The 23,051-nt window shown below is 38.8% G+C and overlaps 1 protein-coding gene across 1 annotated transcript in view; it reads right to left on the reverse strand.

Annotated features, from left to right (window-relative positions):
• Positions 1 to 1,427: 1,427 nt before the first annotated feature.
• Positions 1,428 to 23,051, reverse strand: part of cdi (center divider) — a 132,246-nt gene continuing 110,622 nt past the window's right edge. Inside the window, exons 2-9 of the mRNA XM_071660465.1 lie at positions 18,017 to 18,138; positions 14,806 to 14,854; positions 14,156 to 14,305; positions 13,859 to 13,953; positions 11,976 to 12,101; positions 9,159 to 9,285; positions 7,024 to 7,132; positions 1,428 to 2,947 (exon numbers count right to left, since the gene is read on the reverse strand). Coding sequence (XP_071516566.1) covers positions 1,587 to 2,947; positions 7,024 to 7,132; positions 9,159 to 9,285; positions 11,976 to 12,101; positions 13,859 to 13,953; positions 14,156 to 14,305; positions 14,806 to 14,854; positions 18,017 to 18,138 — 2,139 coding nt within the window. The 3' untranslated portion in view covers positions 1,428 to 1,586. The remainder of the gene's footprint in view (positions 2,948 to 7,023; positions 7,133 to 9,158; positions 9,286 to 11,975; positions 12,102 to 13,858; positions 13,954 to 14,155; positions 14,306 to 14,805; positions 14,855 to 18,016; positions 18,139 to 23,051) is intronic.

Raw genomic sequence — 23,051 nt, forward strand, 5'->3', positions numbered from 1 at the left:
CATCTTCTTTTAAGTGCCACAGCATTGTTTTCTTTGGATTTTTTTGGTTTTCTGTGTTGAAGAAAGACTGCTAGTTTTCAGTTTGCAGTTTGTCTCTCCGATTAGGCTAGTGATGGTGTTATATAGAGTCTGAATTTGTGCTCTTATTTCTATTGATGGTGTAGATGTTTAAGCTTTATGAGGTGCGTAACTTGTATGGATAAGTTTGGATTGTACTTGTTTCTGTGTACTTGCAGTATGTGCTTTTTGCTGGGTTTGGTTGGGGATGATGAAGTGTGAGACTGCATGATCTAGGGATGGATAAACATCTGTAATGAAGTCTTGGAGTTTTGTTTCCATTTGTTATGAAGGTTGGACAGTGAGTTTTCTTGTAGTTTGTGAAAGTATTTTTGACACTTCTTTGGAATGGGTGCTTCAGATGGAGTGTTATCAGGTTGGGCAAGTGGTCAGAGGATTGTTCATGTAGCATGCTTCAGTTGGTCCTTGAGTCTTGTGCTGGTGAGGAGGCTGTGACATCTTTTTTTTTTTTTTTTTTTTTTTTACATACATATCCAGAATTTCCCATGTAAATGAGATCATAATTTGGCAAATGAAAAGATGTTGCTTTTATCGTGTTTATTACAGATACATTATATATTTGGCTTTTTCCTCCGTTCTTTCTCATTAAAAGTAATACAAGAGATTAGGATTTCCAGCCTCCTGTTCTTGCCCCTCTTAATCACTTTGTATGTCCATGAGAAATAAATCAAGAATCAGAGGGATTTGTATGTGGCATTCACGGATGTAGAGAAAGCATATGATAGGGTTGATAGAGATGCATTGTGGAAGGTCTTACAAATACATGGATTGGTTGGAAATGTACTAGAAGCAGTGAGAAGTTTTTATTTAGAGTGTAAGGCTTGTCCTGTCTGTGTGAGTAGGGAGAGAGGGGAGTGTGTTTTCAGGTGAAGGTTGGTCTGCAACAGGGGAGTGTGATGTCCTCATGGCTGTTTAATTTGTTTATGGATGTCTTGGAGACAGAGACAGCTACGTAGTCTGTAGTGCTGAGGGGGCCTAGGAAATAAGTCGGTTGTTGTTTGTTAATGACACATCACTGATGGTATATTCGAGTATGAAACTGCAGAAGTTGGCATATTATGAGTTTAATGTGAAATTTTGATATGTTATCAGGGCTTGTAGCAGTTTCTTAGGTTTTAATTGCACTGTTTGTATCAGTGGGAGTGAAAGGTGAGTGGGCAGTTGTTTCTGTTAGGATTTTATGTAATGTTTTTCTGTTTTGGTGTGTGGTAGGTTTGTGGCTGAATTTTGAGTAGTCTTGCGAGTGTGTTGGTATGTTCATTAGGAAAAAGGATTTTTTTTAGAATGGGTCAGGAGTGCCTCTTGAGTTAGGGCTGGACTGTTAAATTGCAGTGGGATAATGAATTACATTTCTTTTATTTATATTTTATTTCACATATCTAAGAGACAAAGAAGGAAAAAAATGTTAGTTCAATATCACAAAACACTTAGCTTGTGACTAGGAAACAAAATATCAACAATTTACATTTAAAAACATCGTTATTTAAAGAAAATATATTTTACTTGACTCATTTAGCTTCAAATATATCGCGCTTTGCACGGACGGTACCCTCTGTTATGTAAACTTTTGGCCTATCTTTGACCCGAAATGTATCGCGACGCTCAGCCCGAGAGCATGGCTGTCGGCAAGACTTTGGTGTTGCACAATCTTTGGTGCTACATGACTTATTGCCAGCATTTGAGGTGCCAGTGGTATGATGAACTGGACATGGAGGGCTTGTGACGCTGATCAGTCGATGACCAGCATGTAGAGCACTGAATTTGTGTGTCAGGAGGGGTACCAAACACCCCTGCCTTATTCGAGGTGATGTGCGTCGTGGACCATCAGACCCTGAACCAGACCCATTATTTCTCTCAAAGAAGTCCACAATCTGACGTATATCTGTGTCTACCTCATAGTCTGACAAACGGCTACCAGGCATAACATCCTCACTCTCACACAAAGAAGAGAGATCACAAGAGTTTTGAGGGTCATGACAGCAACCAAGACTAGACAGGTCTTCTGAACTATCAGTTACAACAGATGATGATCTCTGTACATAACACTGATGACCTGGATCATCATCTTCAGTAGACATAAGAGAAGCAGTACTCAATTCTGAATATGATAAGCACAGTTCTGGTGTACCCACTCGTTCAACATCACCAACACTAAAAAACCCACTTTCTCCTGAGCCGCGACGCCGAACTGGTCCTCCTAAATGGCCACTCTGTAATACTGCACTTCCCCCATCACCTCCACTTCCCAAGTCTGTACGTGTGATACTATTAGCTGGCCCATCTTCCTCTGTGTGGATCGACGTTCTGCATATTTCATGTTGCCACACTGATGGGCTAACTACACTGGATACAATAGTCAACTTACACCTGCATTCCGTCACTTCTTTTTCACTAACTTTTGACTTTTTTGCACTGTGCACACACTGGCATTGTTTTCTGTTATTGTCAACTTGAGAGGAAAATTGTCTATGGTTTACATGGCACTGACAATGAGCAGGAGATGCATGAGGACACAGGCAAGAATCTGATGTGTGGATATGCTTGTTTGTCTCTATGCTTGTTGAGTGTACTAAGAGACCTGGATAATCTGGCAGGGAGTGGCAATACCGGCCACCTTCCTGAAGAGCCAACTGTGACCTTGCAGGCAATTTTATCTGTGCAAAGGGATTGACAGTGCCAGTGGATGGTTGGAAATAAGGGTCGGCTGCACTCATCTTCTCAACAATTTCCTGAGGTGTAACAGCACTTGAGCCAGCCAATGTGGTGACTGGGTGGGCTGTTCCTGGGACCCCTGGCACACATACATTTTCACCCACTTGACTGCGCAGCAATTTGAACGTATCATCTGATAATGATCGACGATGACAAACTGCCGGTAAAAGATTTAAAAAAATGTAACATTGAAAGGGAATATTTCTAGCTTACTATGCTATTCTGAATGTCAAAGATGGTAAATTATATATTTCATAACTGATAGGAAAGATACTAAATGCATTGTTCCTACTTGATACTATACATTCACAATCATTAGAACAATATTACTATTAAGTAGATTATAACTATGCAATGCATAGCAGCTTATTGCACAACTGAGTAATGGGATGTCACATCAAATAATTTTCAGGTTGACGAAGTAAATTATGGAGCTAATAACATTCACCCTGGCACAGCTGAAACAGCACTATGTGGGAAAAATTGTAGATTGTGGATACTTAAGATGCTGATAGAGGAAAGCAAAGAAAGAGCAGATGAAGATTTTGGAAGAAAGTTGAGTAAAGACCACAAGGAAAATAAGAAATTGTACTGGGAGAAGGCAAAAAGGGATAAGATGGATGTAGGAGTGGAGATGTACGTGTGAGAAGTAAGGAAGGGAAAGGAAGATGGAAAGAGTATTTTGAAGAAATGATGAATGTGGGAGGAGGTAAGGCAGTAGTTGTTACATGTATGGGAATGGAGGATGGAGGAAGTGGATACAAGTGCAGGGCCTACTACTATCTATATGTTTATATCTCTGTTGCCCATTACCTCTGGGAACTTCCGTTAAGTGGGTGGCCTTGGCAAGAGTCTCCTTATCCCTGTCCTTACGTGCCTCCCTTGCATACACTATTCAACACTTTCTTCCACCATTTCTCTCCCTCCAATACACTTCCACTTTATTTTCCCATGTCACAAGTGGTAGGGAATATTTGGCAGATTTTTGTGGTGAAAATGACTGGGAAATTATCTAGCAAAAAGGTAAGAAGCTGCATGCAGCTTTTATGGATCAGGAGAAAGCATATGATAGGGGAACAACTGTTGGATGGTGTGAAAGCCTTCTACTGAGAAGCAAATGCATGTGTAAGGGTGCATGGAGAGTTGAGCAAAAAATTTTGTATACATGTGGGTGTTAGGCAGGGCTTTGTGATGTCACCATTGCATTTTATCATATAAATGGATGGAGTGATAAGAGAGATGAAAGCAAAACTAGGAAAAAGGGGTGTAGAGATGGAGTGTGGTGAAGTATGGTAGCTAGTGACAACTCTGTGGATAATACTGTAATGTTTACTGGGAGTAAAGATGAGTTGGTGAAGGTTGTAGGTGTGTTTATGATATGTGTAAGCATGAGGGATTGAAGGCAAAAATAAGTCAAAGTGAAGTAATGGTGTTTGAAAGGAAACATATCGAAAGTATAAATTTTGCAAAGCCCTCAAGAATATGCAAAAAATTGGGTAATGAACTGTGTTATAAATATGGGTGGGAGAAAGTCTGGAAGAGGTGACAGAAATTAAGTTTTTGGAAGCTATATACGTTAGGTGATATGGAAGGAGAGATAAGGGAGAAAGCATTACAGGATAGAAATGTCACTGGGTCCCTTAATAGAACAATGAAGGGTAGAGGTGTAAAAATGGAAGTGAAGAAAGGATTAAGGTGCAACATAGTCCCCCTATCCCTGACCAATGCAGCTAAAACGTGGGCAAGGTATGAGTCACAGAGGTCAAAAATCCAGGTTGTAAATGAGATATCTGAAAGGAGTATGTGGTATGACGAAATAGAAAGAAAAAGGTAATGAGGGGGTGTATAAGAGATTTAGTATGGCAGGAAATGAAGTGTGAAGTGGCAGAGTGGGTGAAACAAAATACTTTGAGATGGTTTGAACATATGGAAAGAAATATACAAGGCAAGAGGATGATTGTACACTTAAGACCACACTTAAGACCACCTGTGACATGGGGAAATAGAATGGAAAAAAAATGGGGGAAGAATGTGTGAAGTGGTATATGCAAGGTATGCATGCAAGGACAGCAATAAATAGAGACTCTTTTGCCATGGCCATCCCCTTAATTGGAGTTCCTAGAGGGAATGGGCAGCAGAGATATAGATGGATACATTACTCTATTGTTTTCATTATTAAAACATAACCAGCACTTATATAGCCCTTACATATGAATGCACACCAGTTGGTAACCAACTGCTTATATTCATAGGTCACCAGTCCCTATTCCCACCAACATTTACCATCCCACCTTGTACACCGTACAACCAGGTAGAGATCACTTCAAAATGATCTGGTGATTGACTGATTATGTACTGTGGATGGTAACTGTATATAAAATGTTTTCAATTAAATATGACAGTGTCAAATAAAAGGCAAAATAAGTTTAGGGGTTAAACTATATGAAGGGTTGAGGAAACTAACCTATGAAAACTAGAGGTCATCCCTATGCAAGACAGCCCATGAATGAAAATCTCTCCCTGATCAAAGATCTCCAGTTAGTTCACCTGTTATGTAGATTCTTTTGTTGTGGCCACCACCTTGAGGGAGTTCCCAAAGGGAACAGGCATCAGATAGACAGATATACAGATCAAACAGCTTGATCAAATGTAAATACATCACACATATAGCAAAATGAACGAGAGTATTCTTGGGATTGCAGATGAGTTTCTCAAGAAATAGGGTAACAGTATTGTTTATTGGACAGCCATGCTATTCAAAATTTGTACAGCCCAGTGTGAGGTCTAGCAGAATGTATGTATGATGCCCATATCTATATAGAGACAAAGGTTAAGAGAGAGACATGCTCAAATTACAGGTGCAGGGCTTTTGAGTATACTTGGTGAGCTTTATGGGAAAATGGTGAATAAAAGGGTTGTGGCATGCATAGAACATCTGGCAGGAAAGGAGTAGATGTTTGCTTCGAAGTACCGGTGTGAAAAATACTTAGAGAAAGAGAGAAAATAGTCTGTAGCATTCATGGGTCTGGAGAAAGCACTTGACAACTCCAGTTGCTGGTGACAAAGTTTGGGAGTGTGTGAAAGAGGAAAGATCACAGTAAATGTAAGAAAAAAAAAATAATGAGGTGCAGCAGGGAAGGTCTGAGTGTAAGTTTAAAATGGAAGGGTCTGGAGGAAGCTAAGTGATTTAGGTAATGTGCCAGGGAGTAGAAGTGGTAGCAGTTGGAATCACAGGTGCTGAAATGAGCTATACACTGTGATAGTGAAGCTAATGTCCTGGGCACATTAAGAAGCATGTGGAAGGAGAGATTAGTTTTGTCAAGGCAGAGATGGAAATTTCTGCAAGTATAATGGTCCCTAAAATATTGTACAGAAGTGAGTTTTGGACCTTGGATGCAAAAGAAAGGAAAGGAGTAGATATGTTGAAAATGAAATGCCTGAGGATGATAAGTAGTGTAAGGCAAGATGGTTATTTACGGAATAATGAATGACAGCATAAAAGAGTGGTGTGGTAATAAGCACAATCGGATTGAAAGAGCTGAACAGGATGTGCAGTAAAAGTTAAAACATATGGAGAGAGAAAGTAACTTATAGCTTTATATCTATGTGTAAGAATGGGAAGGAAGGAGAAAGAGGCTTTGGGTTACCTGGGCCTAAGCATTCAGCTAGGTGAAGGAACACATGGGAGAGAATGAATTGCACTGATGTGATATATATGGAGCAGTGATGTGCTTATAATAAACCAGGGTATATAATGAGGGATCAAGGTTAACTGTGGAATGGCCTGTGGGGCTGGGCTATGAATAGCAGACTATAGTTACAGTACGTTATAGATAGCAACGAAATTGTGAATTCGAGCAAATGAAGCCATTGTTCATTTGTTCATAACACTGCCATACCAAGACTGGAGAAACTATTAGGAATGACCTGTCTAACACCATCTAATCAAACAAACCATGCCAAAATAAACACCTTTACACCAATTACTCTGCAATCTCTTGCTTCCACACATTCTTGGTCGATATTAATTTAGAAAAAAATTTCACCTATAATGATTAATTCTGTGATAGCTTAAATCAAGAGCCTTTCTTCTTCATATCATTTTCTTTCAACCCATGTATTACATTTGCACTTTTCACAGCTACTTTCTTTTTTGTTTATATTCAGTGTTACACCTTATAGTTTCCCTTAATTTTATTCTAAGAACTTGTTAAAAAAAAATTCACAATTTACCTCTGAGTTTCCTAGGACCATGTCTTGATGATGGAGCAGTGAGCTGACTGAGTAATGATTCAAGTTTTACAGTCAGTTCTTCAAATGTTGGACGGGAAGCAGGCTCAATCTGTGAAAAGTCATTACTAGTCTTAAGGAAATAGCATTTATCCTTCTCTTAGCCAATGGCAAGAGTTGTGTTGTAACAACCCTCACACTTCCCAGATCACCTCATGAACACAGCTCACTCACACAGCCAGATCCCTTTGTGTAGTGCACAACCATAAATGTTTATACAACCTGTTATTATCTTTTTCAAGCAATACTAACGGAATCATTTTGTTTCTGTATATCGTGCAAAAGAGCTCATCTATTTCCCCTAAAGTATAAGCCCATATGTGTTACTACCAGTAACTGATAATCAAAGGTAAGTTTATGCAGCAATTTCTTTTAGTACATATTTCCTGCAATACTGTAAAAAATTTTCATGTTTATGTATAAAAGACTTTATCTGTTCACTAGCAAAAAAAACAAAAGGCAAAGGAAGTATTCTAACTCACACCAAAAGCATAACACAGAACACTGTACATTTGAGATGTTATACCAAACTTAGGGTAGGTAACACTACCCTCACAGAATGTGACTTAGGCTGCACCCACACAGCTCATTTACTTGACTTGCATCTGTAACAGCCTTAGTGATGATGCAAAGGCTTTGTTAAACTAAACATACAAAACCTGATTTTTTTATTTTTATGATGCAACTTGTGTAAGCAGCTTGTAAGTGGGTGACAATTTTGCAAGATGCAACCTGCGCTGTTGGCCAGTGTAGGGGAAAGATTTACTAAACACTCCACTTCCTCCAAATTTTTCCCATTCAAACTCGCACACCAACTAACCCGTTGCTGTGTAATGCATAAAATGATAAACTTGCTTTTATTCATATTTACTCTCATTTTACTCCTTTCACACACTCTCCCAAACTCAGACACCAACTGCTGCAGTTTCTCATTTGAATCTGTCAACAATGCTGTGTCATTAGCAAACAACAACTGACTCGCTTCCCAGGTCTCTTCACCCCCTAAAGACTGCATATTTGCCCCTGTCTCCAAGACCCTTGCATTTACCTCCCTCATCACCCATTCCATACATAAATTGAAAAGCCATGTTGACATCACACATAACTGCCACAGACCCACCTTCACCTGGAACCATTCACTCTCCTCTCTACTTATTTGCACACATGCCTTACTTGCTTCTCGTAACATTCCCTCCACACCATATATTCTTAAGACCTTCTCTATCAATTGTATTGTATGCTCTTTCTAGGTCCGTAAATGCTATATAGAGATCCCTCTGTTTCTGTAAGTATTTCTCACATGAATTCTTTAATGCAAACACCAGATCCACACATCCTCTCCCACTTCTGAAACCACATTGTCCCACCCAGTCTGATGCTCTGTACATGCTTTCACCCTCTCAGTCACTACCCTCCCACATAACTTTACAGGTACACCCAACAGACTTATACACTCAACCTCTAGCTGTCATGTGTAATGCACTGAAACCACAACTCCCTATCCACATCCAGGCCCCACAAACTTTTCCATGGTTTACCCCAGACATTTCACATGCCCTGGTTCAGTCCATTGACAGCACATCAATCCCAGTAAAACATCATTCCAATTCGCTTTATTATTTGCTCACTTCTCACTCTCCTGCATGTTCAGGCCCCAATCACTCAAAATCTTTTTCACTCCATCCCTCCACCTCCAATTTGGTCACTAGCTTCTCTTTATATTCTATATCCTCTTTGTCAACCTTTCCTCACTCATTCTCTCCATATGTCCACACCATTTCAACACACCCTCTTTTGCTCTCTCAAACACATATAATGTGTTTCCTGGCAATATCTCGCTAAAGTGGGAAACAGTGGTCAAGTTTGAAAAAAAATTATATGAACCCAGGTTGAATAAGTGCACAGCTGCAGATAAAGTATTCAAATTATAGTGGTGCAAAGCAAATATGCTGATACCTAAATGGGCTACAGTATCCATACCAAAAACTAAAACCAAGTATGTTGTTAATGTTAATCAGACAAACAGAATCAGGCTCTTTGTGTTCATACCTCTTATGAATTTCCAATAAGTATCTTACCTGGCAGCACTGAAAAGCCAACTGCAAAAATAAGGCAGGGCAATCCTGTTGGCACATTTGGTAAAAGTCCAGATAATGTACCCCAAAGTTATGAGTTCTTGGCAGAATATCTGGATCAGCTTCACATCTGAAATATACATGAAAAAAATTAAAAATCATATATTTTATTTCTCTGAAATTTCACTGAATGTATGTGGAAATCTTCACCAGTCCTTAATACAACAGGGTTCAAATAATCTATGACAGTAAATACTCCCGGCAGAATATGGCAATAACAAAGCCAGATATAAATGAGTGCATATGTACAGCTGCAATGCAGAAGATAGGACCAGTTTGGGATTCTCAGGAAAGTTTCAATGAAAATATGTAAATCTAACAATACTCATTTATTGATTAACAAATTTTTGCGTTGAAAAGGTCACTTGAGCTCATTTTTAATCAGTTCTTTTACATACTGATACAAGATACATTCTTTGTCACTAGCATTCTCCTAATCTTGTCTTCTACACTTTAAACTCATTCAATACATCTCCCATGTTTTACCTCCTTCCAAAGCAGTTTGTTATTACCATTCAAATTCTCATTCAGTTTTCTCTCATAACCCTCATTTCCTTTCCTTTTAGTCATTTATACCATTTTAATTCTTCTATTCAGGACTTTATATTCTAAATCCTCTTCCTTTTTCAATGCTATTTTCTGGCAGATCTGCATCCCCTTCCAGACTATCTTTTTCTCCTTCACCAACTAAATTAAATCTTTCCATCATGCTATACCTTTCTTTCCACAGCCCATACATAAAGAGCCACAAACCCACATAGCAGCCTCTACTAATGCCTCTATATCACCTTCACCTCACTTGTTTCAAATCCTCTCAGCTTTTCATTTAACTTCTTTCGGAAGTTAAATTCCACTCTTTCATTCCACATTTATTCAACCTTTATCCTCATTTTTCCACTCACATTTCTAGTAACTTTTCACTTGCAGTGCATTATATATATCTGCCAGAGGCTGAAAAGAATGTGTCTGGACCTGTCAACAACCATTCCATAACAATACGTGTTTGGGAGAACGTTAGGAGTTTCCTTGTGTTGTCTGCAGGTTTGCTTTACATATTACAAAAGACTAAACAATACCTTGTGCTTGGTTCTTAAAGACTATGCAGTGAGCCCGGAACACATTCCATGTGATGCACTACATATATACAACTCGCAGCAAAATGATAACACTAGATAGATAGCTAATCAATGGTTTGCATGTATATTTTACATTGCTCTTACATGTCATCTGAATTTAATGCGAGAGTGCATCAAGGATGAGTGATGTCACCATGGTTATTCAATGCTTTTATGGATAGGGTATTGAGCTGGATAAAAGTGGGTTGAAGTGACTGTTGTGTGATGCTTAATCATGAAAACAGTCTACAAGTTGCTACTACAGCCATACAGATGATGCAGAGTTGTTAGTTGAAAATGAGGAAGAGCTGGTTAGAATGGTGGGTCATTTCAAGGATACTGAAAATGAACATGAATAAAAGTAAGACATCTTTCTGGAAGAGATATGAGATCACATTGAAATATCCATTTGTATGGTTAAGAACTAAAAGTTGTAGGCTAGTTAAAATGTTAAGAAGCAAAGTTCATTATGGATGGTAAAGGGAAAGCTTACAGTGAGAGAAGTGCAATGCAATGAAAAACACTTAGAGGTGTACAGAAAGGCCAGGAGAATGAGAAGAATTTAAGAGCAGAGTGTGCAAGAAGCATGCATGGAGTGCTTGTCCTAATGATAATGTTCAGATGTGAAACAAAAGTTTAAATAAGTCAGGATGTAAAAAATAAGAGTAGCAGAGATGGACAGCTTGAATAACATGACTGAAATTTGGAGGATGGAATAAAGAAGGTGAGAGAAGGACATGTGGTGTGAAGAAATCATTAGAAAATTACATAGGTAAAAGTTTTTAGGATGGTATGGCCATGGACAATGTATGGCAGTAGACAGATTGGTCATGAAGATATATTGTAGTAGAACAGAAGGAACAAGGAGGAGAGATAGAACATGGAAGAGATGGATTGATGCAATGACAGAAATAATTAGGGCTATGGATATTTCAGACAGGGATATTTGCAATGCAGGTACTAGAGGAATGATTAAGGATCTGATACAACAGAAGTAATTCATATGTGGAGGTGTGCAAAGTGAAAAAGTGTGAGCATTTACATAAGTGTAGAGGTCCATGTTTCACTTTAACATACCTGACATGGGTTGAAGTTGTGTAAGAAAGATTTCTGGGGCTGTATTTACCAGATGCATCCCCCATCAAATTTGGGGATGGAGCTGATGATAAGGTAGATCAAACAGAATATAAAATAGATCAAATAGAATAAGAAAGTTTATAGGCATGATAGATTCTAGTTTAATGAACAATCTCGGATACTCTGATAAGTGGAAGTGAAATGAGAATGTATGCATACAGTGAAAGAAGAATGCAAGCTGTTGAGAAAGATTCTTTAAGATTTGAAGTGGGGTAAGATGAGTTTCAAGATTGTCAAATACAGGCAAGGGATAAAGAAGGCAGTAATTTAGAAAATAGGTGTCGATTTTCAAAATTTCAACAAAACAATGAAGTCTACAGTGTACCATGTAAAGCAATGTAAATATCAGATGACTCAACATTCCAAACAAACTGGAATTGGTCTACACATACACAGTCGTAATATTAAATTGGAATTAACTTGTAATGCTAAAGTAAGGAGTAAAACAAGTATTCTGTAAGGGTGATGATGAACTTTGAAATACTCAAATGATTCAGTAAAAGAATACCTGGCAATTAATTCACACACGATGATACCAAAGCTGAAGACATCAACATGATGGTCGTACCAGTCACCCCGTATTACTTCAGGAGCCATCCAGTACGGAGATCCTACCTGTCGCAAACGCATGCACCTGTAAAGAAGTCAGATTTTAATTATGCACTAGAGTATTACAGTAGTCTGTATATTTACATGTGCCTACATTAAAAAGTAACCAAGCAGTTTAGTGAACAGAATCCTTTTAGTAATTTCAGAAGGATATGGTCTCCCTCACCTATAGCAATTCACAGGTGCCAAATTTGCACATACATTTTCAATTTTGCTACCCAAAATGTATTTTTACAAAGCTACCAATGGAGTTTGGCATATCCTATAAATACATTTCAAAGCATAAACATTATTCTATGCTTGTCCATGAGATGAAAAAACATTAAATGCCTGTCAAATTACTAATACTCATACAAAGCTAATAAAAACATGGTGAACAGAACAATGAGGAAGTGATAGCAGGCCTCCCACCTGTCCAAGGAAGACCTGCTATTTGTATCTATCTATCTATCTATCTATCCATCTATATCTCTGATGCCTGTTCCCTCTTGAAACTTCCTTGTGGGGATGGCCATGGCAAAAGAGTTCCCACATTTGGTAAACTCCAGTGCCACTTCTAAGCCTTTTGCCTCAACCTTAACAGGCCACTGGCAGAGGGGGCAACTTTAATGCAGTTTCCCAAGGCTCCAAACTAATGTTTCTACTGACTACTTCTGTGCTGCTGCTTTCCTCATTTTGTTTCTTTGTCTTAGCTCTCATTTTTCCACATTTTAGTTATCCTTATGTTAACAGTAACTGTATGACAGACTTTTAATGTTTTATGATCACTTTCAGACAAGCTTAAAAGAAAGGTTTATTCTTTTCAAATGTATGGATGCTGGAGGAAGGTCTGCTGCCTGGCTATGGTTTCCCTTTTCTTATTTGTAGATTATGTATTGGTGAGTCCAGTACCATCATTTATAATGTTCATTCTATATTGTTAACAGTATTTAGTTGCTATATTGCTATAATTACATGTATGACATCTTAATACAGTATAGAATTTTTGTCAAAAGGAGGACTCTATTAGGGAAACACACATCCACTTATACCACCTTTTCTAGGAACAGAACCCTCATGCTGAGCAAGTAAGACTAGCATCATTATAAAAAATCTAAGCTGAAGGCAGTGGTGCAATTGTGGTGATGTGGGATAAAAACATGCCAGATACTTCCTTGTTCAGTTACTGCAGGAAAAAAGAAAAAGCTTTTCATCTACTTCACAAATTTTGGTCAGTAATAATAACCAAAAGCATGATCATCTGGCTAATATAATAACTTATGTTGTTTGAAACATTTTAATGTAATTTTTCAATAATGTTTTGTACCATACTTGAATGTGCCTGTGCCATATTAACTATGTCTATGCTTAAGACCTTGTTGATTTAAGGAAAAAGACATCTTGAGCTCAAGTGTTCTGGCTGTCTTTTTACAAGCTTCGGCATTACAGCAAAAATTTCACAAAACTCAAATGGCAGTTAAAATGTTAAGGCAAGGACAACTGAGCTGATACCATGACAGGATGAAAATGCTGGGGACAGAGAGGGGATACTCCAGTACTCCAGGGAAGAGATGGAGTACAACAGTTTCTGAGACTTTTGCCGTGACCACCCCCTTCAGGGAGTTCCCAAAAGGAACAGGCATCAGAGATGTAGATAGAAAAGGGATACATGAGGAACTAGGAATCAAAAGCAGCAGTGGGAACTGAGATAAGTCCCTTAGGCCCAGATTCAAGAAAAGAGGTAAGACATAAGTCTACAGTTTTCAAGAGAGGTTTTTAATAAAATTTCCAATGAGCACTAACTTCTCATGTGGGATGGGCGCAGCAAGACCAAAATCTGCAATCACAGCTGTCAGCTTATGTTCACCACCCTCCTGTGTGGACTTGATAAGCACATTCTGAAAAAACACATACTCTGGTGTAATTGTAAAGATAACTCTGGCATTAGCCAATCACTTTCTCACAATCTTATCTCTGCAAAACTAAATGTTCACTACTCCCATTTCTTATACGTACATAATAAAAATCATAGTGGATTACATTTTCTGAAATATGCTTTTAAATATTTTCCAATAAATCAACATTTGAGTCATCCATTACCTTAGAAGTGAGATCTCTGTGAAAGACCCCTTTGGAGTGAAGATAAGCCATACCCCGAGCCACATCCAAGGCCAGAGATACTCGTGTTGCCCATGGCAAGATGACTGCATGATCTCCAATCAGAGAATCAAGGGATCCTCCATTTATATACTGAAAAATTTGCATTTACATTAGTTATATAATCACCTCAGTATAAATATTCAACTCATCTCTTTTTAATTAGATTTATTTTTCAAGCTGTGAAAAAAATTTCATGTAGCTTCATACAAGAAATCTTGTGAATGTTAGTATCCCACTGCCCTAATTACTTCATACAGTGTTCTGAGAGGCAGTTTCACTCAATGACATCTATTTACATCCTCAAACAACACAAGGAACGTAATGATGGCTCATTACTTCATACAATTTGCATAATGCAGACCAACATGGCACTTTTAAGAAACTGAAGAATGAGGCCATTTGGAGTTTCATAATCTACATTATTGATTATTGATCAAGTGTATCATTCATTTTGGTTAGTTCTTAAATATGCTAACTAAAAGCAAACTTGTCATGAGGTCTAAACATATGACTTTGGGTATCATGTTGTTCATTGATCTTCTAAACAGCAAGATATACACAGATAAACTTGATAATATTAACTGCCTTACCTCTGTCAGTGCATGAACTTGTCCCTCATTAACACAGACACCATAATATCTGTAAATAAAAGAGTTTATCATTCTATTTATTATCAAAATAAATGTAAATGTATTCAAGCCATTACTTGTACAATACTACTATTACTACAAGTAGATGAACCAAACACTGGAATATCCTAGAAATTGGCTATTTTGGTGGCTGCTCCACCAATTTACAAAAATCCCCATCACCAAATTATACCTGGCAGTGGATTTGAAATTGGTTAAAATTTAACCCTTTGTCTGCACTGTGCCAGCACACTGGTCTACTGTATTAGACTGCCAAAGATTTTGGAAGCAATTTAAAACTGTTTTAAATTTCCAGTTGATATACAATTCAATATCTTTGCCTAAGATATCAAATAGATTGAAAAGGATCATACGTCACAGGTATCCAGAAACTGTCAAAAGAGAGTGCAATTGCATCATTTAGGGCAGGAAGCTAGGTTTATACTTCAACTACATAATGTAGTCAATTCCGTGGTAAAAGACATAATTTCTCTTCTTAACGTTTACTTTTTGACAATTCTCTTTCACCTACCTAGTCAATAATGCTGCATTCATAAATCATATGTAAAAGCCTATAAATGAATACTGCACATCATATAGAAAAATATGTAATATTAATATAATTGATATATATATGTGCTGTGTAAAATCACCGATGGAAAGCAAACCACAAGGTCTGTAAAGCGCTTATGTGTATGAAGAAAGTATTCACACCAGATAAAAATGCATCATCATATATATACATACTTAGGTAAATAAGGAGCATCCATGCCACCAACTCAGGCCCTCCCCCATCAATTCACCCTGCCACACCAATAGAGAAGAGTGTATACTACATTTTTGGCGATTTTTCAATCATACATGACAGAAATACTTTGTGAGAGGAAAAAAAATATTTTTTCCCCACAATGGGTGAGCATCACCTCAGGCATATGCTACAGTTTAGAGGTTAATTATTAACTCCTTTACCAGACATAAGGCAATGTCATTTTGTTTATCTGGTGTGTCAATTCTATGTGGTACACCATGTCTCAGTTTTTGCTGGCCTGGTGAATACCTAGTGAATACTTGGTGAAGTCTATGGGGTTGAATTCTCAGTGAATAACTGGTGAAGTCTTCAGGCATCTTCTACTCCTGAGCCAAGACTGGACTCAAGCTGTTGGCTTGAGTCGTTGGTCGACCAAGCTGTTAGAAGCCACAGCCCATGGGCCACATAGCCTGGCTGTGCTGGTATACTCTGAAGGTATTTGTCCACAGTGCTCTTAAACTCTTGACTATGCATCCCATGGTGTTTCTGATGATAGCAGGCAAGATGCTGAAGAGTCCTGGGCCTCAGATTTTTAAAGTATACATGTGAATCCTTTAAGTTAGCCTCATCTTACTCATCTTCTCCATGTGTCCAAACCATTTCAGCAGACCCTCTTCAGCTATGCCATACATTTTATACTTACTATTAGACCTCTCTCTTACCCTATTATTTCTTACACAATCAACCCTCCTCACACAACATATCATTCTCAAATATTTCATTTCCAATACACTCACCCTCTTCTATACTTGCTCATCTAGGTCCCACACCTCACAGCCATACAACATAATCAGACAGCATAATCAGAATCATTGAACCATTATTGTTATCCACCTTGCCCTAAAAAACAGTAACACACTTTTCAGCGCACCCAAGACCTTTGCTCCCTTACCCAATCTACCCAATCTATAGCTCATTTCAGTTCTCATGGTTTCATCCGCTACTATATCCACTCCCGAGTATCTAAAACCCTTTCCTTCCTTCGAATTCTTTTCATTCAAACTCACACTCCAAACACCCTGTCTCTCTCCACTGCTAAAGTTAATAACCTTAACTTTTAGTCGCATAAACTTTTAACTTTCCCCTTTCACGCACTTTCCTACATTCAGAAACTAGCTTCTGCAGTTTCTCATTCAAATCTACTGCCATAGAAGTGTCATCAGCCAAGAACTAACTTACCTCTCGAACCCACCTGTAACAGAGTAAGGGTCTGCCCCTCTTTCCAAGACCCTTGCATTCATATCCCTCACCCTCCCATTCATAAACCACTCATTATATTGACATCACACCTGCCACAGACTTTTACCCTCACTTGGAAAGATTCATTCTCCTCCCTTCCTACTTACACACATGAATTACTCCCCTGATAAAAACTCCTCACTACTTAAATTAGCTTTCCTCCAGCACAATATATTCGTAACACCTTCCATGAAGCATTTCTATCCATAAGTGCCACATACATATCCTTCTGCTTCTATAGGTATTTCTCTTAGTATAAAACCTGTAGCTCTGAGGATAAATGAATATAAGAAGAAAGGCAACAATGGACTCCTCTGGAGTAAAAATTCTTCCACTAGACTGTACTCCCTTTTGTCAACTAACAATACAGTAACATAGGCACAAGTAATGCTATAGACCGTAAACATTTACTGCTTTAATTATTTAACATCTTGATCTTTTTGGCTATTATGTTAGATTTCAGAAAAATGCCAGCTCTCCAGTATCAAGTTATTCATTCTGACATCTAAAAATTCCTGGGTGTCCAGTGCCCAGCTCTCCATCGCACTGACAATCTATTACAATCCTTGTAATGAACAACTCTCAAAGAATTAATCAGAGACATTTAGTAAACCTTACTGAAGAGCAATGTTTCACTTGGCATGACTTTTGGCTATGACTTCGATTGGGTTGGTCAGCTATAATGCAAGTAAACTGAAAAATCTGCACAAAAAAATATCTTCTTTCCCACAAAAATACTATCCCATTTTAGGATGGTATCCAGTGTATACATGAGAAGGAATGAGATGTTTCTAAAGGTTTTCCTTACAACAAAGGCATTATGCATTACTGCACAGCATACACCATTAATATTATACAAAGTCAGACAGTGCAAACACATACATTAACTGACTATCAGAGCCACAACTGCAATGTTCTAAAGACCTCTGCATATGCCTTTGGTGAAGAATATAATTACTTCATTATGAAAACTTGTTTGAATAACTTGGATTATTGCACTCCAGAGATAGGCCCAATCCTGGCTTTTGAGAGTAGAAGGCCCCCAAAGACCAACTATACAGTACATCAGGAGGAACCCAGATGATACCTTTGCACTTCATGCAAATGACAAGGAAAGTGACTGACCTAAGGATGTTGGGGTGATGTAGACGGTTCATGAGTTCTACCTCCCGCAGCATGTTGTGACGGTTGCTGATGAGCTTATTCATCTTGAGCACCATTACGTCACCTGTCACCCGATGCCGAACCTGTGGAAGAGAAAGAGTTTTACCACTGTGCCTCAATGGGAAATAAAAAGTAGTTAACTTCTGTAATCAAAAACACATTAGTTCAGAAATAATTAGACTGTCTTGTGGAACATGACTGGTTACTTACTATGTAACCAGGTTACACATTACATTCCAGTGCTTGAAAACTAAAGAAATACATCATACTTCTGTTTGATATATACTGGAACAGTGTTCATAGTGTCCTAGTTATGGGTGATATCCATAGCATAAACAGGTAACTGTGTCTGGGGAAGGTGGTTCCTGATGGGTGTATTTCTGGTGGGATGGAGTTTAAGACTAAGCTGGGAGGTTAGACATTTATTGCATACTGGGTATGGTCCATGTGCATGTGTTTTGTTAGTGTTATACTTGTTCAGGGTAGGAATAGAGGGGATCAGCAAGTTGAGATTATTGAAGTGTGAGGCAGGGATAAGCTCTTTTCATTCTACATAGGGATTAGTTGTTAGTCATAAAGTGGTTTGGGTGGGAGGATCTTGTGATGTTGTACAGAACTGAGTGCCAAGCTGTATGCATTACTGCACAGCATACACCATTAATATTATACAAAGTCAGACAGTGCAAACACATACATTAACTGACAATCAGATCCACAACTGTAATGTTCTAAAGACCTCTGCATGAGTTGGCTTTGCAACAGACGTCCCTTCGCACTTCATACCAAGGTTACACATGGAGTTGAGGAACATGATATATACCAGCCTCGCTCCCATTCTTATTGGGAGGACTTCTAATTCACTGTGAAGGTGATGTGTGTTTGTGGTTGCTGGCAGCCATTGATTGTTCTGAGTGCACTATTTTGAGTGATTTGCTGCTCTTATATTTGTTATATCTGCTTCTCTCATATATATCAGTAATCTGTTCTGGATGCTACCTCCTTCATATGGGAAGTGGAAACATGCTTGAAAGGAAGCAATACATATATATATATATACATACATATATATATATATATATATATATATATATATATATATATATATATATATGAAGGGCCACCTCATAACCAATATATATCCGCAATAAATTCAATATGTAACACATAAGAACAATACTGTACATATACGACCCATGATGATGGTTAGTTGGCTGGGCTTCAGACCTATTGACTGACAGGGTCTTTAAAGCTGTCAACATCAAGTTTTAACACCAACTGAATGATCATGAACACCTACAGGTGTCCAAGATAATTCTAAGGCTACATACACTTTCACCATGTATATGGATTAAGGATAATTAAGATGATGCCAGTGACAGACACTCTTATGGAATTGAAGCCTAAACTTCAGACTCCATGACGACAATCATTTTCATGAGTTGTCTTTGCAGCAGATGTCCCTTCACACTTCATATCAAGGTTACACATGGAGTTGAGGAACATGATATATGCCAGCCTTGCTCCCATTCTTATCAAAAGATCTCGCATTAGGGAGTCTTCCCGAACCAGATGCAATCATCACTCATGGTGTGGGTCAAGGATTCTTTTTAATGGAGATAGCAAATAGTTCTAAACAACGTACAGAAGTGCACTGGTGTGGGAAAACACAAGGAAAGTGCAACATTTACTGTAATTCATCATTTCCTTATACGAAAAAACAAGTAAAATCATAACATAAACTGCTGATATATCTCGTGTATAATTCATAATTGTCCTCCTGAATGAAGTTAGCTGTAGAGCCTCTTCACCACTATTGTGTGACAGTCACCACTCTATGTTACATACGTAACATGACCATCCCTACTGTCACCACTCACGTTACAACTGCATTATGATTCACTACTGTCACCACTCTATGTTACAACTATCACATGACCATCCCTACTGTCACTACTCATGTTACAAGTGTAATATGACTTACTGCTGTCACCACTCTCATTACAACTGTCACATGAGTGTCCCTACTTATGTGGGAGCTGTCACATGATTGTTTCTACAGTCACCATTCATGTTACAAGTGTCACATCACTCTGATGTCACTCATGTTACAAGTGTCACATAATTGTCACTACTGACACCCATCATGTTACAAATGCCATACGTCTGACCCTACTGTCTCCACATGACTCTCCCTACCATCTCCAGTCATGTTACCGGTGTAACATATCTATCTTGACTGTCCCCATCTGTGTTACTACTGTCACATCACTTCCCATATTGATTTTTAATTTTTGATTTTCACGTTGCTATGATTTTTCATTTTTCATTTTTACGTTGCTATGGTTTTCAATTCTTAATCTTTACATTGCTATGATTTTTAATTTTTCTTACATTGATATTACCTTAAATTCTTAATTCTTACGTTGCTATGATTTTTAAATTCTTAATTTTACATTGCTATGATTTTTAATTTCTAATTTTTACATTCCTATGTTTTTAATTTCTAGTTTTTACGTTGCTATGATTTTTATCTTTTATTTTCACGTTGCTATTATTTTTAATCTTTTATTTTACGTGGCTGTGATTTTCAATTTTTATTTTTTACATTACAATTTTTCATTTTCACTTATACGCTATGATTTTTAATCTTTTATTTCTAAGTCGCTGTGATTTTCAATTTTTACATTGCTATGATTTTCAATTTTTACATTGCTAGTTTTAATTTCTTATTTTCTGCATTGCTATGATTTTTAATTCCTCTACAGGCCATGAATGTACCCTCAAGCTGCACTCTCAAAGTAAATCTATGGCACAGATTAACACTTCCTCAAGCTCACAGTCATGATTTTCCACTCCTACCCTTCTGTCTCATTTGAATACGGGTCTTCATCTAACTTTACAATGGCCTGGGAGGTCTTCTACCCCCTCACAGCTGGGTCAGGGACCTTACCTTACCTTATGTATACCTTACGATGATTTGGGAGGTCTTCAACCCTCTCAAAGCTGGGTCTGGGACCTTACCTTACATTACGTATACCTTACAATGGTTTGGGAGGTCTTCTACCCCCCGACACCTGGGTCTGGCACCTTACGATGGTTTGGGAGGTCTTCTACCCCCATAGCTGGGTCTGGGACCTTACTTTACCTTACGTATACCCTACAATGGTTTGGGAGGTCTTCTACCTCCCACAGCTGGGTCTGGGACCTTACCTTACCTTACATATACCTTACGATGGTTTGGGAGGTCTTCTACCCACCACAGCTGGGTCTGGGACCATACCTTACCTTATGTATACCTTAAGATGGTTTGGGAGGTCTTCTACCCCCTCACAGCTGGGTCTGGCACCTTACCTTACCTTACGTATACCTTACGATGGTTTGGGAGGTCTTCTACCCCATCACAGCTGGGTCTGGCACCTTACCTTACCTTACCTTATGTATACCTTACGATGGTTTAGGAGGTCTTTCATCCCCCACAGCTGGGTATGGGACCTTACTTTACCTTACGTATACCTTATGATGGTCTGGGACGTCTTCTACCCCCACAGCTGGGTCTGGGACCTTACCTTACCTTACGTATACTTTACGATGGTTTGGGAGGTCTTCTACCCTCCACAGCTGGGGCTGGGACCTTACCTTACCTTACGTATACCGTACGATGGTTTGGGAGGTCTTCTACCTCCCACAACTGGGTCTGGGACCTTACCTTACCTTACGTATACCTTACGAAGGCTTGGGAGGTCTTCTACCCTCATAGCTGGGTCTGGCACCTTACCTTACCTTACGTATACCTTACGATGGTTTGGGAGGTCTTCTACCCTCACAGCTGGGTCTGGCACCTTACCTTACCTTACGTATACCTTATGATGGTTTGGGAGGTCTTCTAACTTTATTAAAAAAAATGTCAGGTCATAGCTGTTAGAAGAGGCATGCGATGGTGAAGGGTTCCAAAGTTTTGCCATGTAGGGAAAGAACGAGACAACACAATGGCCCACAGAATATGGATATATTTTATACTTTTTCTTTTAAATGTTTCCACAGACACAAAAAGTGTCCTACATGTACAGCTAAACTTAGCAAGTAGTGTGAGAGAGAATATTTATGCAGTACATGTTTCTTTTGTTTTACGGTCTGTTTCTGAAGAGGAAGAAAAAAATTCTCCTCACACTTTCACAAGAGAGAAATGGGTGAAAAATAGTCCCCTTTTATCTTCTTCAACAAAAAGCGGAACAGGGAAAGGAGCAGTGCAAATTCTTTAAAGAAGAGGCGACATAGCCTCAAACTTACCTGTTCTACATCTACTTTACACATACAGACTCCCTGTCTCAGGGAGTTATAACATATGAATAACATGACACTATAAATATGCTGACTCCTTACCATTTTTCCAATCCACCATGGTGGATATATATGTTCTCAATTATGGAAGATATAAACATGGATACCTTAAAATTTAAGCGCCCCCTGTCTCAAAGCTTGAGTAATATTTTTGCTTTCTCTCAGGAAGCTTTTGGCTTGGTATGAAGCCAGCTTGGCTTGCCCACCCTCCCGCCCACTCTGGTGGGCGTGGGCGGCTCCACATGCCTCTCTAGGAGAGAGGGGCGTGAGTGACGTGGGCGGAGGAGGAAGGGAAGGGGGAAGGGGGTCTTTTTCCCTTCTCTGCCCAGCCTTTGCCAACATTTCTCGCGACAGAAATCAACTCCCTCCCTCCCACACACACACACACACACACACTACCATCTTGGTACCTCTCATCTGCTGGTGATGGGAGCCTTGCCATGGCTATGGTTGGGGGAGGAGGAGGAGGAGGAGGAGGAGGAGGAGGAGGAGGAGGAGGAATTGTTTGGAGCCTCAAAGCCCTGGTGAACACACCCTAATCCCTCCTCCATAACATGCTACGCTCAGAGGAGATCTAACCTAACACATGAGGGGGGGGTAATATACATTTGCATACTGTAGTGTAGATTAATAAACATATATGACCTAATTTTCGCTC

Source organism: Panulirus ornatus, chromosome 71 (assembly GCF_036320965.1).
Source record: "Panulirus ornatus isolate Po-2019 chromosome 71, ASM3632096v1, whole genome shotgun sequence".
NCBI lineage: Eukaryota > Metazoa > Arthropoda > Malacostraca > Decapoda > Palinuridae > Panulirus > Panulirus ornatus.